This window comes from Neopsephotus bourkii, unplaced genomic scaffold (assembly GCF_033783945.1).
Source record: "Neopsephotus bourkii isolate Nb327-2 ecotype Australia unplaced genomic scaffold, CSIRO-AGI_Nbou_v1 NB_1637, whole genome shotgun sequence".
Lineage (NCBI taxonomy): Eukaryota > Metazoa > Chordata > Aves > Psittaciformes > Psittacidae > Neopsephotus > Neopsephotus bourkii.
In genome coordinates, this window is record NW_026902112.1 from 4,438,735 (window position 1) to 4,458,640 (window position 19,906).

General features: G+C 39.9%; 1 protein-coding gene across 2 annotated transcripts in view; it reads right to left on the reverse strand.

Annotated features, from left to right (window-relative positions):
- Nucleotides 1-19,906, reverse strand: part of ADCY8 (adenylate cyclase 8) — a 122,476-nt gene that overhangs the window by 89,599 nt on the left and 12,971 nt on the right. For both annotated transcript variants that reach the window (XM_061374091.1, XM_061374090.1), the window contains exon 2: nt 1,935-2,084. In XM_061374091.1, coding sequence (XP_061230075.1) covers nt 1,935-2,084 — 150 coding nt within the window. The remainder of the gene's footprint in view (nt 1-1,934; nt 2,085-19,906) is intronic.

Genomic DNA, 19,906 nt, shown 5'->3' on the forward strand with positions numbered 1-19,906 from the left:
ACAGCACTGCACCAGCTACCAAGAAGGGAAAAAATGACTGCTGCTGCTAAACCCAGGACAGCATTTTTCTTGGCCCAAATACATTTTCCCATGTTCATTTCCAGTCATATGATACCAGTGGCACACTACTTTGGTTATGAGTGAGTCTCAACTTCAATGAGGTAACTCTTCAGTAAGTTCTGCCTTCAAGGGACAGCACAACCCTGAAGTCTTTCAAGGCACTTAGCCACAACGAAATGCAGAGTTCAACAGTAACTGATTAAAAACAAATATTTCAGATCCAACTCCTGCTTTACCCCTCACTGAAAGAAAAAACAAACCAAAGCAAAAACACCCCAAAGTCTGATTCTTTCTAAACCCACCAAAATGGAAAATATCTGCCTTAAATTTCCTAATAGAAAATAAAATTCCATCAAACAATTTTAATGGAAAATTCTCAGAATTATCTGGAATGAAGGGAAATTATTGCTAGAGTTTTATAAAGATTTTTACAACAAACTTCCCATCCAAAAATTACAAAAGTCAAGTTTAAAAAATATTAATTGATAAAAGATTAGAAAGGAAGAAAAATGCAAAGAAATCCCCCCAAAAACAAACCATACAAAAATGTGGTTCTCCAGACAAAATGACAAACAGAGCATCCCAGATAACTTCCTTCCAAGCCTCTTCAGTCAGCAGTGGCTGGAAAGATCATAGAGTCATAGAATGGTTTGGGTTGGAAGGAACTTTGAAAGATCTTTTAGCCCAACCCCCTTCCAATTGAAAGAGACATCTTCAACTAGATCAGGTTACCCGCAACCACATCCAGCCAGGCCTTGAATGTCTCCCGGAATAGCACATCCATCACCTGTCTGGGCAACCTGTGCCAGTATTTTACCACCCTTATTGTAAAGAATATTTTCTTCACATCCAGCCTGAATCTCACCTGTTCTAGTTTAAAACCATCACCCGTCATCCTATTGCAACATATGGTGTTCTGGCACAAGTAACTTGAATTACTCAGCACAGTCATGCATTCATACTGAGTCATTAGTCAGTAAAGTCTAGAATATGACATCTTCCTAGATCTCTGCATGACTTTGAAGAAGTAATTGAAATAAAATTGAGAAGCAATATATGTATTATACAACAGGACAAAATGAATGGTTGAGTTCATGCAATAGCAGTGCAACATACATATATATACATACACACACAGGTATTTTGATCTTAATGCAAACAGCAGGGAACTTTCTGATATTGCAATCAGAATGCAAAACATGTATGGCATGCTGCATCTCATTTATGTTCCCTTGGTATAAAAAAATAAGCAGCAAACATTTTTTTAATTCAGTGTCTCTTATTCTGCATTGGAAAAGATGATGTATTGAAGAACAGCCATACCTGATCAGATAAAAAGTTTACCTAACCCAGTATGCTACTGCACACAGTAGCCAAAAGCAGATTTTAAGGAAGGGTTAAGAACAGAGAAAGCAGATAATGATACTTTCCTGCAATGGCCTCTCAGCTCCAAAAATTCATCTGTGAGCCAGAGGTGATGTTTTAATATTTTCTCTGCCTAGATAGAGTTCACTTCCATGAACTTGCTTAGTTTTCATTTAACTGATATGAGTTTTAGTATCCACAACACTCCAAAACATGAAGTTCCCCAGTTTAACTCCTCATGTAAAGAACCAATTTTAAATACTTATCAGTTGCCATTTCATTTGATGACCTCTTCTCGTATGGGAAAGAACAATGAACAACCATTCTCTATTCATCCTGTTTCCCAGTGGTGATCTTTAAGATATCAGTTAAATACACACCAGAAAAATAACAGCATGAAACTCACTTAACCTGCACAAATCAGGTGGCACTAAATGGGAGGCAGCAAGCCCAGTCTTGGGCAATTATAAATTCCAGTGAATAAAAAGATAGGATTGTTTCTCCAATACCTGTCGCTGATTTTCTGTCTCTAGTCTCAGTCTGGCTTCTACACATCTTCTGGTCTCCAGGAAGGCTTGGCGTTGTGCTCTGTCTGACAGGTAGCTAATGAAGATTCCTGCAGTGTTCATACACATAAATAACACTGCCTGAGCTGCTATCTGCAATGAACAACAAATAAGGTTTGATCAGACAGGGGAAGAAACAATATCTGTTTAGAAAGAGAAAGAAAAAGAAAGAGATATACAACTGCTCTGCAGTCATACAGGCTGTAAAAATAATGGTTAGGAAACTTTGTGTAGAAGAATCTCTTGGATCTTAATTAGAGGCATCACAAGTGTAAAATTCTCTCTGCCTTGAGAGAGAAACATGTATTTGGGGGCATTAACTCTAGATGAACCACAAATGATGTTTCCAAGGAATGACACACAAGGAATGACAGTCAGGAATGATTGCAAACATAATTAACAATTTGGTTTTACGCTGGCTCCTTTGCAAAAGCAACTCTGTGATTTGTTCCATGGCTTAGTTTGAGAAGAAAGTCATACTAAGGAAAACAAAGAGTGCCAGTTAGCTAAGAATTAATATCAGTGGTAATAGTTATTCTGTTATTATCGACCAAACTAAATTCATTTTCAGCTGATGCCAAATCATAATCTTGCACAATCTGAATTCTGAATCTCTCAACAGGAGAAGCTAAAAGGAGAACCAAATTCTTGCATATCTTATGCCTGCGTACACAGACCTTTTCTTCACTGAGGTCTACATCAGAGCTACACTCTTTTTCCTTGTAGAGGGTGCGTCACTGCTTCTTTTGCGTTACGAACCTTAAAGAGTCAAATGGGAGTAAATCCTTGGACAGTGTAAACTGCAGTGGATTATTCTTCTTTCATTGATACCTCTTTGTGCTCTGGATATTTGTGAGACAGGGCACATTGACACAATCGAAGCGGAGATTGTGTGGGAAACTGATTAAGAAACTTTTAATATCTTCATACACTAGATACAGAACACAGACCTGCAGTTTCAGCAGCTTCATGCAACACCTTATCCCTGTTACAGTTTGCAAATTCGCGTGAATTCATCTCAGTTTCCACTTCAACCTGCCTTTTTTTCTAACTTGTGAGAGGCTCAAAAGTAAAAAATAAGTCCAGAAGTCATTAATATTGTCCAAATGCAGCATATAGGGCCAAGCTGCCCTGACTGCTGCCTTAACTGGAGAAGTCATTGGGACACAGTGAACCAGCTGAGTTGGCAAACTGCAGCTCCCCATCTTCCTGCCAAGATCCAGTCAGAGCCACTGTGCTGATGAGGTCCCACTGAGTGCACCCTGCCTTGTGGGATCACACTTCTCTCCCACCAGCAGACCAGCCGTGGAGCAGGAGGAGGCTACCTTACCCTGCAGCCACATCACCTGCCCAGCAAAGCCACCAGGATCATGACATAAGAACAGCCACGTCAGGGCAGATCAAGCATTCATCATGCAGGATGCTGTCTCTGACAGCAAAAAACAGAGTGCCCAGGTAGAAGTGCAAGGATAAACAGTATATGTGAGTACATGAATAAAGTAAGCATTCAGAGATGCTTTGTCAAAACACTCTTGAACACTCCATAACTGGTGCTTGCAGAACACTGTGGGCTAGAGGCTGCACTTTTGCAGTATTATCTTATAATCAGTGTTACTTCTAACAGAAGAGAGAAAACATTTAAGCAAAACCATCTAATCTTGTGATGCTTTGCCTCAGATCTCCAGGTCTCACTCCTCACATTCATGTGGGTTTGAAAGTAAGATTTGATATCAAACTAAATGCATCTGGCAGACACTTTAGCTTCGCATATTCCCTCACTGTTCTATAATAGTATAGGATATTCATCTACAGTTCATATGCCATGATTAAATAACAATTTATATCCTGGCTCCAGATGAATTTTTGTTGAACTTTTGCTAGTAATAGGTGTCTAGGTAAAGCTCGTGAGAAATAGGGCACAATTAGCATGATCCTTGCATCTTCCTGGAGTTCAGGATTCTGTGGTTCACAGCATCTCTGAGCTGAAGGTGGCATACTCTATACTTAACTTTTTCTGATACCTTTCTGACTGTAAGGTTAACTACCTTCGGCCCTATAGTGTTCAATGACAAAGATTTCTACAGTGCTATTAGGTGCTTTGTGATAAAAATGTTTAGTTTTTTTTTTGTTTTTTTTTGCTTTAATTCACAGCATTATCATTTGAGGACCTTGTCATGCTTGGAAACAGTGACTAATCATTCCCAATTCATCTTCCTCTTGCTCATTTTACTGACTTACAGCTGACTTATAGGATTACCCCTTTTATTTTTTAAAAGGGACAAATTTCAGACTATTTAGTCTCACTGTTTTATCACTATTCCACCTCTGTGCTTACTGCTTCTTCTCCGTTATCTGCTTTACTGGAGACAGGTTGCCCCAGTCATTTTCTGCCTTTGCTCCAAGATAAAACAGTGAATTCAATAATTCAGCTCATGAGATAACTCCTTTCTGGTGCCGCCTACTAAGAGCCATATGATGAGCTGACATTAGATAAGACCAGTTCAGAATTATGTTGTTCAGGAGAACAACTGAAATCAGCTGTAGGTGGCTGAAGAAGACTACATTTCATACCTTTTTGACTGACTTGAAGATAATCAATGCTTACACACATGGAAAGCTAGACTATAGGGTGAAAAAAAAAGAAAAGCCTTTCACAGCATCTGAAATGTGCATTTCAACAGTGGAAGCAGTGGCAGGAAGCTCTTGTTTGCTTGCAAATTCAATTGCAAATTCCCCCTGAACCCAGTTCAGTCACCCACTTCTGCTAATACTCAGGACTAGTGCCACTCGCTTCATCAGATCTCCTTAGAGCAAATGCGTAGAATTTGGCCTTCAATTAGATTTTATGAGCACGTAATTTGATTTGGACAAAGGGAATTATGGAAAACATGTTACAGGTAAAACAACAGTTTAAGCAGAGGGAGAATATGCTTTTCTTATACATAGCAGTCTGACTGAAAACAATCTAAAAAGTAAAGCACTATGCCTTGCAAGGATACAATCTATTGCTCTTGTTAACAAAAGAATGAAAAAAATATGTATAAGAACTGAATTTCTCATTGACACTCTTTTTTCTACAGTTTACTGTGGCCAGTTCCAGAAGTCTTGCAGGATTTTCTACTGCCTATCAGGGCCACAGGCTAGGGCAGACTGATTTTATATGATGTACACAGTTTCATGTCTTTTTGATTGACCTGAAGATAATCAACGATCATAAAGTAGGAAAGCCAACATATAACATGAGAAAAAAAGAATATATTTTCACAGCATTTTTGAGTGATTTATGTGCGAGGTCTCTCTGTAGTTTGCGCAGCACATAAAAAAGTAACTGTAGAGAAGGCAAGTGATCTTAAAAAGCCATGAGTTATATGTTTTGTGGTTAAATAGGGCTCTGGGGAGGTCTGCTCCTTGAATACTTAATAATGCAAACAAGAAGGTACCCATCACCATGCTGCTTGGGAGTATCTGTTTAAGGATCAGCACTGTCCCTGCTGAACCCGCAGTTGTACATAACTGCATAACAGGAGGAACAAAGCTAAATAAAGTTGACAAGATCTTGCAGATAGCTAGAAGCAATCATTAAACTTTTTACTCCAAAACTCTGATTCTCATATTTCTCATAGGACGTGATTAATAGCTTAGTTCACAGAGAAATCACTCACTTGTCAAATAATTTTACATTTATAAAGTGTCCCTCACACAAGCACCTCAGAGCCCTTTGCAAAATCAATATGAAAACTAGCCAAAACCAAAGGCAATGGAAGGAGAGGCCACAGGTCAGACAAGAAAGCCAAGATTAAGTTGAACAGTGCACATTATTTCAAATAATTTCATTTTTACCTGTCACTCATTGTAAAAACAGGACTTTGCCAAGACATCTGAAGTGAAGATAATATTGTCAGTTGATTTGGAAACCACCAGATCTCAAAGAATCGGTTAAAAGGCACTGGACACAGCTGTTCAGGAAGAAGTATCAATCAGAGCAGGTACAAGGTAGTAATGTAAGAGAACAGGAAAAGGGAAATTAATTGAAAAGACAGTAAAGTAGCTCACAAGTCTGTAGCAAAGTGGTAGGTGAATCAGTCACAGGCAGCTTTTTAACAGAATTGAATGTACTTCAGGAAACAGGAAATTGAGAAGGGTACAGGTGAGTTACTGAGAGCAGAGCTGGGCTAAGCATAGCAACAATTTGTAAGCATTTCTGCTACTAAAAACACTTAATTGAGTTCGCCTTGATTTGGAGCTTACACAGAATCCTGTGAGTTTATGAACAACTGGGAGCAAGTTAATAAGGAAGAGTTTGCAAATGCCAGAAGTTTCAAAATTTCAAAAAACATAACTAAATTGTGTTTCAATTTTGCTGTGATTTTCCTCTTTTAAAAGGTACAATTTTCCATCAGGGAGTATAAAGCCATTAGGATGCTGTAGAGTCTCCTTATTCAGTGCTTTCTAAGACCTGCCATTAGTCGACATGGATGGAGTGTGTAGTGATTGACTGAGTCACTGGCCCCAGCACTTCCAAAGAGCCTGTAACCTGAGAAAATGTGAATACATAGGAACAAACCCAACAGATTGGAAATGAGTTCATAGCTAGCTCTAAAACACAGTAATTGCTACAGACAACTTTCATTATGAGTAGTTGAACCAACAGTAGTATACTTTCACATGGAAATCGTAGTGGAAGTGGAGGAGAGAAAGCTAAAAAGGTTTGGAAACTTCTGAAATCCAGGAGGACACTGAACTTAAGTGTTACTACAGAAGCAAACCTTAGCATGCTCTGCAGAAATACACCTATTATGAACCTCTTCAGCAGGTTATTTTGTTCTGCTACATAGAAACAGAGCAGTGCTGGGGCTGAACTTGGCAAAACACACCTGAAAAGTGAAGAAGTTGTTTCCAGTGTAATGTCCAGCTGGGCATTCTCAAGGCAGATCAGTCCTAAAGAGCAGGAATTTCATTAATTACTGAAATGAGCCTATGGGAATTATTTAATTGTTTTTCTATTTTGCGTTCTAATTTTGGATTGTCTTCAACAGCGGATTAGAGTAGCTCTGTTTTGGGAAAATTGGGAAAGTAAAGCTGTTATGCTTCTTTAAGAGTGTTTTCAACATGTGTTTCATAAAGAACTGGTTGCTATGGTAATTATTATTGGTTAATTAGGTTTGAAGAAGCATTTTGATTTATTATTAGTTGTTTAACTAAAAATAGGATCTTGTCACAAGATTGGGTTTTGTAACTATAATGTCTCAGAAATCCCATTGTCTTCTCTCCCTTCTCCAACACTCCGTTGCTTAGGCCACTTTGAGGGAAAATAAATTACGGTTTTATACGAACTGATCATTAGGAATGAACTGGGGTTTGTATGAAAAATGTGGAATTTAAGACCACAATGCTCTACTTTGGATAGAATAGGAACATCTGGCAGCACAAACTTCACCATTCTCTCCTGCGGGGCTGCAGCAAGTCTCTGTCTCCAGCTGAGACCATGATTTTATGAATTAAAGTTCCTGGCAGCAAAACTAGTAAGTACCTGTATCTCTGTACTGCCTCTTGCCCACCTTGATCCCTCAGTACAGATTCCCCTTTGTCTTGCCAGATCAATTATTTGTGGGACCATACTGTGAACTATATCAGGGAACTTGGCCAACCTAAAAAACAAACATTTGGCACTGGCAGTGATTTTCCCATCTAGAGCAGTCGTCTGATTGAGTTCACAGCACAGCCTCCACAGGGAGAGGAAGCACGTGAACATTCATAGTTGGAACTGCTTCCAACTCATTAAACTGAAATCATTGCCTTATTGTTAAATCATCTTGTAAGGAGTTTTTGTATTCACCAAATTCATTCCTTCTGACTTTGCCTCAGTCCAACTGCTAAATCATAGAATCATAGAATAGTTAGGGATGGAAAGGACATTAAGATCATCAAGTTCCAACCCCCCCTGCCATGCCCAGGGACACCTCGCTCTAAACCATATCTCCCAAGGCCTCGTCCAACCTGGCCTTGAACACTGCCAGGGATGGAGCATTCACAACCTCCCTGGGCAACCTATTCCAGTGCCTCACCACCCTAACAGGAAAGAATTTCCTCCTTACATCCAATCTAAACTTCCCCTGTTTAAGTTTGAACCCATTACCCCTTGTCCTACCACTACAGTCCCTAATGAAGAGTCCATCCCCAGCATCCCTATATGCCCCTTCAGATACTTGAAGGCTGCTATGAGGTCTCCACGCAGCCTTCTCTTCTCCAGGCTGAACAGCCCCAACTTTCTCAGCCAATCTTCATATGGGAGGTGCTCCAGTCCCCTGATCATTCTCGTGGCCCTCCTCTGGACTTGTTCCAACAGATCCATGTCCTTTTTATGTTGAGGACACCAGAACTGCACACAATACTCCAAGTGAGGTCTCATGAGAGCAGAATAAAGGGGCAGGATCACCTCCTTCGACCTGCTGGTCACACTCCTTTTGATGCAGCCCAGGATACAGTTGGCTTTCTGGGCTGCAAGCACACACTGCTGGCTCATGTACATTTTCTCATTGACCAGCACCCCCAAGTGCTTCTTCGCAGGGCTGTTCTGAATCTCTTCTCTGTCTGGGATTGCTCCGACCCAGGTGTAGGACCTTGCACTTGGCATGGTTAAGCTTCATGAGGTTGGCATCAGCCCACCTCACAAGCGTGGCCAGGTCCCTCTGGATGGCATTCCTTCCCTCCAGCGTATCAACCGAACCACACAGCTTGGTGTCATCTGCAAACTTGCTGAGGGCGCACTCAATCCCACTGTCCATGTCAGCGATGAAGATGTTAAACAAGACCAGTCCCAACACTGATCCCTGAGGGACACCACTCGTAAGTGGTCTCCAGCCGACAGAGGGTTTTATGTTTGATTTAGATTGTGGAAGCTTCTCCACCAACACTTACTGGAAACCAGCTTGTTCCACAAAGGTGCAAAACTGCTGCTATGACTTTCAAGAAAGCTCATCTGTCCCTGATACTCTATATCGTCCAATGCACTAATACATCTGGAGTGATCTGCATATACAATTTGCTGGAAGACAGGAACATGCCACACACCTGAGATGCTGATTAAGAGCAGTGCTTTACCCCACTTACACCTGACTTGCTAAATGTGAATGAAGCTGTTTGAGTCGCTGTCACCTCCTGATTTTGTGTTTAAAACTAATTCGGCTGTGTATAGCTACCACAGAAACATTGTTTGATTCTTCAAGAACTCAGATCTTACTTGCGCCTCTAGCAGAGGTGAGATCTTTTAAGACACCCAATCTTGTTGTTTCAGAGCAGGCATTAGAGTTGTTCACTGTGTGCTTGAGGACACAGTCTGGTCTTTAATGCACATGAAATCCTTCAAGACAGGTTAGCCTTATCAAAACACAGGGTGTACCCCAAGGAATTACTCATAGTGAGAATAAGTGGTCTTAGACGTTGTTTTCTCCATTTTATTGCAGAATATCCTAACACGCCTATTGCTCCTGCACTGCTAATGATTTATAAAACAAAGACCATTTTCCCTCTGAACAATGACACTTCTGCATAAAATCAATTGTTCTAGCTCAAGACATCATTCAGAAATATGTATCTTGAATATTCAGAGCAAGAGTTTAATTTGATGTTAGAAAAACAGCTATTCCCTTCTTGGTTTTCCTCTCATGAAATCCGTTAGAAATGTAAGAAATTGAATGTCTGATTAAATTGTTCATAGGCAGCTCAAACTATACAATTTGGTAAGTCAGCCATCAACAACGGCAAGAATTTTGCACCATGGTGTGGTACAAAAGAGCTTTCAGAAATATTATATCACATCAGACAGATAGGGGTTGACAGAAAGGGAATGATGCAAAGCAGCAGTCAAACAAATACATAACCCTGCTAGTGCCATCAAGCAGCCCCAAACAGCAAATAATTTTCAGCACATCTCCTCTAACTGCCCTTGAGTTTGTCTAAAATTTAGGATTCAGGCATAATCTTCATAAAAGAAAACGTATTCTGTGACTTTGGATAACCTTTTTTGGGTTTTTGTCTTTGCATAGATGTTAAAGTGACTAGATGTGCCTAGGACAATGTCAGTAGTAGGGTCATAGCCCATGGATACAGGCAAATGCAGAGAGATGGGTAAATGATCTTCAATTTTTAGTAACTTTTCCATGGCTCCCTGACCCTTGTCTAGGAACTGATCCTGAACCACACAATGAAATCTGGTGATCATGTCTCCTGTGCACTGAGCAACACAGCACTCTTTTGTCATAATTTAGCACACAGGATGCTATTACAGATACCTGAAATGTTCCTACTTTGACGCAAATAACCCTCTTTATTCAGTGTTTTCTGTGTGCTGGTTAGGTACCTTTTCCTTCTGCTTGGAGACAACTGCATTGCATGATAATTACAAGGAGAAATACAAAGCCAAACTTTCCATATGTCATTATTTTATTGTCCAGAAGCATCACCTTGTTTGGTGTGTCTAAGTAAACATGAAAGGCTCAGGCAGGGATCTATCTTCTTCTCTAAATATGCATAACCTAGAAACCATAGTACATGTACTACAGAATTACTTTCAATAGCCTGTGTTGTCAAACCAGGAGTAGATCCTCTAACAACCAACAAAAAAAAAAAAGCAAAACACAAGACACAGCACAAATGCCTGTACCACAGAGAACACACTGGGAGCAGCCCATGGTAGTCAGGGTAGTTTAAGAAAGGAAGTGATGGTAGTCATACTCTCATTACTCAGAAGGGAGTACAAAGCAGCTGTGGAGTTTCCCTTTCTGCATTTCCATATTTTGGACTCTTTAATCTCAATCTTACGCTGGAACTTTCCCTACACTTTCTCTGTGCAGAGGTTGATCTCCCTTACTTACATTCAATAGCAGCCACATTCCATTTAAAGCCACTAGAGAATTAATTACTCCCAATAAAAGATAGAGCATATAAAGGAAGATTTATAACAAATTACTCTGAAACGAGGAAGCACACTCACAACATCCTAGATATTAAGAATTAAAAAAGAAAATCCTGTTGAGTTGTTTTTTAAAGCAACACTTACCAATGCTAATTTTTTCCCTTTGCATTACATACATGTGTATCTGAATTCTAAATAACTGTCTCCCAATTCAGATAGGCCAGTATTTGGGTACCAGGCATTACACATAGAATCATAGAACAGTTAGGGTTGGAAAGGACCTTAAGATCATGTAGTTCCAATCCCCCTGCCATGGACAGGGATGCCTTACATTAGACCATGTCACCCAAGGCTCTGTCCAACCCAGTCTTGAACACTGCCAGGAATGGAGCATTTGCCACTTCTTTGGGCAGCCTGTTCAGTGCCTCACCACCATCACAGTAAAGAACTTCTTCTTTATCTCTAACCTGAACTTCCCCTAATTAAGTTTGAACCCATTACCCTGTGTCCTATAGAATCATAGAATCATAGAATAGTTAGGGTTGGAAAGGACCTTAAGATCATCTAGTTCTAACCCCCCTGCCATGGGCAGGGACACCTCACTCTAAAACATATCTCCCAAGGCCTCGTCCAACCTGGCCTTGAAGACTGCCAGGGATGAAGCATTCACAACCTCCCTGGGCAACCTATTCCAGTGCCTCACCACCCTAACAGGAAAGAATTTCCTCCTTATATCCAATCTAAACTTCCCCTGTTTAAGTTTGAACCCATTACCCCTTGTCCTACCACTACAGTCCCTAATGAAGAGTCCATCCCCAGCATCCCTATATGCCCCTTCAGATACTGGAAGGCTGCTATGAGGTCTCCACGCAGCCTTCTCTTCTCCAGGCTGAACAGCCCCAACTTTCTCAGCCTATCTTCATATGGGAGGTGCTCCAGTCCCCTGATCATTCTCGTGGCCCTCCTCTGGACTTGTTCCAACAGATCCATGTCCTTTTTATGTTGAGGACACCAGAACTGCACACAATACTCTAAGTGAGGTCTCACGAGAGCAGAATAAAGGGGCAGGATCACCTCCTTCGACCTGCTGGTCACACTCCTTTTGATGCAGCCCAGGATACGGTTGGCTTTCTGGGCTGCAAGCGCACACTGAAGCTGGCTCATGTTCATTTTCTCATCGACCAGCACCCCCAAATCCTTCTCCGCAGGGCTGCTCTGAATCTCTTCTCTAACAGATAACTTCACAGTGACAAAAAATTCCAGCTAACACCTGGGCTGGAAACATCTGAAAGCATCACTGAGTTTTAGGGTGCACCCTGAATTTCAGATCTCTAAAGTGAAAGTAACTTCTGAAAATTTTCCTCAAATTATCTCAGTACTTCTACCTAAGTCGATGCAGGACAGCCAAGGCAGAACTCTGAGTACTTCCCTTAACAAATTATACAACTTATTAGGAGTAATGGTAAGGGGAAAGAATCATTCATCAAAGCTGCTCTGCAGCACTGGAAAGAGTTTAACTACATTTTAAGGAAAACAGAATTAAGAAGTCTGCACTTCTGCTAAGTGAGTTTGGGGTGGTGTTCTGCACAGCTGTTTTATTGCTCTAGATAATGGCTTTTATCCAAAGTAGAATATAAAAACTGAGTGAACAACAATTACATTTGCAGGGCTGACAGCAGTTCATCTTTTCTGACACACTTCACTGCTGGTTTCATCTGATCAATTGTACGCATGTTCCAGCGATTACCTGCAGTACATACTCCATGTCTCTTTCCAATAGAACTGGCAATCATTATGATTTGTGTACAGGTGACCCTTCCTCAGTGCATTCTACAGTGTTATTACAATAGACTACACAAGAGAAACAGAGAAGCTTTTTGTTTTTATTCCTATCCAAGTGTGTGTTTCTCTGAATTTTCAAGCTGTGGCCATAGGTGGAAGAAAGAAGCAGGAGTCTGCCAATCATTTCCCCCCTTTGGTAGTGCAGTGGAAAAAGAAAGCAATAGCAAAACATAATGGTCTTACATTACTCTCAGACTCTTTATCAAGGAATAAAGACAGCCTTATGAAAACCCTTCCAGTCAGGGTGAGAGTAAGACTAATACCTATTAAAAAGTAAATTGGTTTAATAGGAACAGTACTGAAAATACTGGTAATGAAAAATACATGAGGAATATCACAGTGTTTAATGTCCTTTTCCAAACAGCCCTTGTCTTTCAAAGCCTGATTCTACTCTGAAAGGAAACTGATTATCAGCAATTTGTGTTAATCAGTGATACCTGCTGCAAAGCAAACCTTTCTCACAGTTGTTCTTTTTTCAAAGTATTCATCCCCAGATCCAAAACAGTGCTGGAAACAAAGGCTCTTTACACTTTATTATTGGCATTTTAGACTAAAGGTCAATGGCAAGGCTGAATATTTCCCACAGCTGCACCAGTAAAGGTGCTGTTGCTTTGCCCCGGTGTCATTAGAGGTGGACCCTACCATTGAATCTATAACTGATTGAAGCATGAGACAACAAGAATGGGCTTATAGTTCCCAGATCAGGCTGTAGGCTTGCTAGCCCAGAAATAAACAAGGAAAATGTCTCCTTTCTCCAAATTTCCCATTTTGGCTGCCCTGTTTCCATTTTAAACTGATTTTGGAAAAGTGACCTGAAAACCCCAATGAAAGCAATTTGATATTCCTTGTGTTTATTTTTCCCTCAGTTTCTCCTTTTACTGTTGACTGTGATGATCCCCTGAAAACCAAATTCTCAAATTAGAGTACTTTCCGAGAAAATATTAGAAACAAAAAATCAACAAAACCCCTGAGCACCTACTTCCTCAGTCATCCCTGATACAAACACTGGGCTGTAAAAATGGAACATCACAGCACCTGAGTCCTCCCTTTACTTTGGAGAAATCTTGGGTAGCATAAAGGTAGTGGACTGTAGACTGACTTCAGTGTACGGAGAATTTCTGGCATCCTTAACCACACAGAAAACCAGTGCTGATATGACCCTGCGAGACCACAGGAAATGGAAAGCCTTTGAACCAACAAAGAAAACGTTAGTGTAATTGGAGAAGGGGCAACAGGGACCAGGAGACTTTGTTCTCCAGAGCTGAACCAAACACAGCTTAGGTACAGTGGAACACATGAATCACTCATGTTCAATGGGAATTTTACTGCTAACTATCTAATGTGAATCAATTTCCTCTTTAAAGACTTCAAGAAGACTCTTTATCTCAAAATCTTTAACTTTTAACTAGGAACTATCCTGGAGAGAAAATAGAGAAAGGGCATGGAAGCAAATGGAAATGTACCAGACAAAAGCTGTGAGGTTACAGCATTCCAGACCAGCTGGATTAAAAGTTTATCTCAGAGAGTTAGGCAAGGATAAGCATTTTCCTTTGTGAAACCTGTGGGTGTTGTTTTGCTATTAGTCACAGTGAATGCTTCAGTGTGGTGAGTTGGAAGAAGTCAGACTGACATCAAAAGTACAGAGGGTGCTGTGGGAAAAAGTTGATTCAGTCTTTTGGCTGGCAAAATATGCCACAGACAAATAATGAAGGATTAGGTTTCCTCTGTCTCTTTGCTAGCAGAGGAGACATATGGCACAGGATTCATTCTGCATTGACAGTGGTGTGACCTAGGACTAATTCCTTTGAAGGCAGTGACTTATTCTGATATAAAACAAGGATGGGATTAACATCAAAAACTGATATTTGCGGTGGGTTAAGTTCTCCTTGCCTGACAATATAATCCATGCTTTTGTTTTCACTGCTTGTGTAAGCATGAGAAACAGAAACTGGACTGTTTGTGGAATATTAAATAAATGATGCAAGACAAAACAACCACTGTCTCTGATGTTGAATGATGGATCCTGCTGATACCAGAGAGCTGCTGGAGACTATTAAATCTTGATGGACATAAACAAGAGAAGGCCTTCAAACAGTCTACATCAGGATAGCTGTGTGCGAGTTGATACAGGGTTTGATCCAACGCACAGCCACAAATGCCGTCCACATTTTGCAGTTCAGGTTGTTTAAAGGCACCTACTCAGTGAGACAAAAACCACCCCAGAATTTAGGTCAAGAACTAGCCGTCAAAGTGGATTTCTTACTGGAATTTCAGGCAATGAAGAGAACATAATTTCTGACCCTTACGAAAGAAAACCAAAGACAATCAATTTTATAAACTAATCTTTCCCAATTGGCTGATGTTTTCTAAAATGCATACAGTGCTAATAGTTAAATCTATGAAAAGACTCAAGGAGAAAGGACACACATAATGAGAAGGTGACACACACTCTAGTGTTTCATGCCTGATCCAAAGCCTGTTGTTTGATGTAGATATGCCTTCTGGCTCTGATAGCTTTTTAAGTAGTTTCCTCCAACAGTCTTGGTTTGTTAGCTATCAGAACACAAGTGAAATGAAGCATTTCAGATATCTTAGGGAATCACTTATGTGTCCTGCATGATAACAATGTGATTTTTTTCCTGGAAGGATGAAATCCGGTTCTTAGTGCACAAGTTCTGCCATGCAGAGAGTCAACATTGGCCAGATACACCCATTCCAAGGTACGTACAAATGTTTCAAGTTGCAAAATATAAGAATTTCTGTTCTTAAAGGAAAGTAAAACCCCAAACAGGCCCTACTGTTCAAGTATTTTTCTTTATGTAGTACAGTGCTGAAAACAAAACCATGCCTTACAGACAGCACTACAGACATATCAGTTGTCAGTATTAAGCTGGCATCTGATGGCCAGCACTGTACAGGATGTGCATGTGTAACCTATATTAAAATCTAGGTAAAATCAAGAACAAGCACAAATGACTTCTTCATCTTGCCATCCTCATAAACATCCACATCCGTGTGTTAAGGTCAGCTTGATTAATCATTATGTAAGCTTAAATCTAACATGCATGAAATAAACATATAATGTAGTTGTAAATTACTTTTGTCATTCATTTGGCCTTCTTTCTTGCCTTCTGACATGTTCCTTTGTATTATTTCCACAAACAGTTTATAAAAATGAGAAAAAAAAACCTAAGTCAGGGCAATATTTTCTTTCTCTAAGGAGAAAATTATTAATATAAAAAGTAGAACCAGTCAGACTAAGTACCTCACAAAATTATAATAAAAAGCATTTGGGAACAATATCTAGGGATGGGCAAGCCAAATCTGGAGAACTAGAAAAGTGTTATGAAGGGCTATTTTAAAGTATTTATTTAATGAAAAACAATGAGTATGTGTGTCTGTGTCTGTGCATTTTAAAATCTTTAATTCTTGTGAGATTATATAAAAAACCCTCAATCCTCACATTTTTTTATCTTTCCCTAGTTAGTAGTGAAGAGGTGCAACTTCTGCATTGCTGGGTACCTCAGCCCTGTAGGTGTGCAAATGCCTTTCTTAGATTGGAACAATTCTGGTCACATTCAGCAGTGAAAATGTGGCTACCTAGAGATATTATAGATTCAGAATACACCGATAGAATGTGGGCAGCATATGACTGCTCTCTGTTTCCAGTTTCCACTGAATTTAAGTAGAAACTGAAATGTAAGAGTCATGGCCACCCAGAGTTGCAAAATCCTTCCTTTGGGAAATAAGGGCCCCTGCTGACATCAGTATTGAATAAAAAGTCTTTGCTGGATCACAAGGGCAGGTATTGCTGATCTGCAGGACTTGCAGTTGTGACAGGTAGCCAGCCCAGTCCAGGACTTGCAGGAACAGCAGCAGCACCACTGGCTTTGGATGGGATCATCCAAGAACTCCTGGAAAAAATGCATCCTAATCTATAAAATATTGATGTGAGCATCTTCAAAATGATTATAACAATAAAAAGACCAAGGATGACCTACCTCTACCTACCACCTTACTTTCACTTAGAAAAACAAGAGCACTTGCATTTCACATGTGTGATTTATACCATCCTTTACTCTGAACAGAACACCCAGCATGAACCTTCAAAGCATTCATCTTTCAAAGAGATTCCTGTATCTGGCAGGAGTAGAAACGGCTGTCTAAAAATCTTCCACTAAAAGTGTCTGTATAGTTGCTCTGAACTGCTGATACCAATTTTACAGTCTGGAAATAAAAGCATTTTGCTGAAAGACTGAATTGCCCTTCACAACATGAAAAAACATGATTAAAATATCCTGGCAAGGTTAGAGTCTATTGCTCATTGCTCTTGAAGAGAACGTTAGCCACCATGTTCCCTGAATTTCAACTGTGTTCTGCTAAGGCCTTTTACTTTATTGAAGAAGTAATGTCTGTTCATAAATAAAAGCCCAATTTCCTGCTTTCCAGAAAAGTGGGATGCTCAGCCCTAGGAAAGGTGTTATGCTACTCCAGTAACAGAAAGCAGCCTCAGGTCTAATGGACCCATTGTGGATTTACGCATGGGGAAACTCTGCAAGAGACAAACTATCTCATGAGGTTTCCCAGAGTGTAGGGTGGATATAGATGCAAAGGAAAAGCCAAGACTCTTCCACCTCCTAACAAAGTTCCAGCTATGCAGCAAGCATGAGCTAATCTCTGTATTTACTTGTGGCACTACGCGCCTATACTGTTTCTAATATTTTCATGTGCATCATGTTATCTAATGATAGCTCTAAAGCTGGCTGTACTCCTAAAGATTTCAGAGACAATATCCATATCTTCTAACGTACACAGATACTTACATTCTTTGCTTAGAGCAGGAACAACCAGGAAAATTCTTATCCTTTGTGATTAAGTGGCATATGTATCATATATAATGAACAGAATCTACTGATGATCCTCTGAATATATTTATATATATATTTAAGTATATATATAAAAATAAAACAAATCAGACCATCTTAGTGACATAAGAGGAGGAAGATTGAAGGTCGAATAAAATGAGTTGATGATGACCTGAAAAAGTTTTTTCTTTGGGTAAAAATGACCCTTCCTTATTCAGCAGATTCACTCCTTGTTGTTTCTTAGCCTTCAGCAGGACTTTATTGACAAAACAGTCCTTTCATCAGTTGTTAGCATCTTGGAAGAGGCAATTAGATTCTGCCACTTTTTTGTACCATCAGTAATACTGTTGTTTAATAGTTCATCCAACATGTCCTTAGTGAACCACAAATATAAATCCTTGATGCTGTAGCATTTTAGGCTACATAAATAAAGCTAGTTCAGACTAATCCACCAACCTCAGTCTAGCAATCATTAGAAATGCAAAACGGTTTACTCCTTTGGAAACTAGCAGTGAGAATACTTTGCAGCATAGCCAGAATTAGGAGCCAGTATAATTTAATTATAGAAAGTAGGGCACAACAGGACCTTGACAGGTTATTTAGCCCAAGGCCCAGGTCCTGGATATTATTTAAATCACTCCTAAAAAAATGCCTCTCTAAACTGCTTAATCATACCTCAGGGTAAAGCCTCTTAAGAAAAATGAGGTCATTTAAATTATTGTTATTAGGTTATTGTTACACGGTTTCTCCTACTATTTAATGTAAACATCCTTTACAATAATGCAAGACCATCATCTTTTGATAGCAATAGATGAAACAATGAACAATTCTTCTCTGTAGCAATCACCATACATATACGAATGCTGTCACAGTCTCCCTTAATCTTCCTTTTCTCTAGAGCAATCTTCTATCCTAGAGACACAAGAAAACGAGCAGGATCTACTGCAGCTGAAAACATTACATTTAAAGACCATCATTATTAACCAGATTTCCCCTCCCCTCACCCAGCTCTCCTGAATGTTCTCATCTCCAGGCAAAACAGTCCCAGCAGTCTCAGCCTTTCCCTATTTCTCAGGTGTTCCTTCATGGCTCTTCTCTGAGCTCACATATCCACATCTCTCCTGTACTGGGTAGTCCAGCACTGGCCACAGTGCTGCAGATGTGTTTCACTAGAACTAAGCAGAGGGGAAGGATCACCTTCGTCAGCTTGCTGAGAATGTTCTGCCCAGGAAGCTATTGGTCTTTGCATTGCTGGTTCATGGTCAATTTGGTGTCTACCAGGGCCCCCATGGCCTTCTCTACAGAGCTACTTTCCAGCTGATCAGCTGCCGGTCTGTACCAATGCACAGGGTTACTCCCCTATAGGTGCGTTTGTCCTCTGTTGAACTCCATGATGTTCCTGTGAGCCCATTTCTCCAGCCCTCTGAGGTCCTTCTGAATGGCAGTGCAATCATCCGGATCATCCAGTGTATCAACCTCTCCTACCAGTTTTGTATTGTATGTGCCATGTAAGACTATTGAGTTTGGTGGGAAGTGGGGGGAATTAAGGAGTCCCACAAGATACTCTTGTAACTACTTAAGTAATTTAAGGAGTCCCTCAGCTTGTGGAGTGTTGAAAATTTCACTTGATGCCCTACTCTACTTTAAAGTCTCTAAATCACATTGAAAAATGGCCTCTATGCCAGATGACTATCCTGGGAATAATTGCGATGACCACCACCTATTCTTCCATGTTTTATAGACCACAGGCTTCATATAAAGTCTGTGAGAATTTGTGTGTGCTTAGAATTTGGGTTTTTAATCCTTTCCTTATTTGTAGGATACTCTAAAATTTCCTTCTTGTGTCTGAGATTCTTTGAATTGTCACTACATGGTAAAGGCCACTAAGCTCTGAGTAAGCACTTTGCAGGTTCTCTGAAGATCTCCAGCTGTTGAATCCATATTGCTATTAGCCAGAAGATGGCAGTTTGATTTCCAGATTATAGTTTAAATTTCTAATGATAGTAATTAGAAAAAATGTCTCTTAATTAATGGTGTATTTTCCATTTTGAAATTGCACCTATAAACTCTCTTTAGAGATACACAAACTTTAGGAGCATAGTAAATATTATTTTGACTTGCAAATGTAATTACTGAACCTGAAAGCAAGTTGCTAAAAAGTGTAAGGCATGAAATTACACAGCTTTGCCTTTGCTGAGTGTTTCTATCTATATAAAACAAACATATGCACATCTATGAAGTGTTTTGAACCTTTAGAAATTTAAATATGGGATATTATTCAATTTTATTAGATA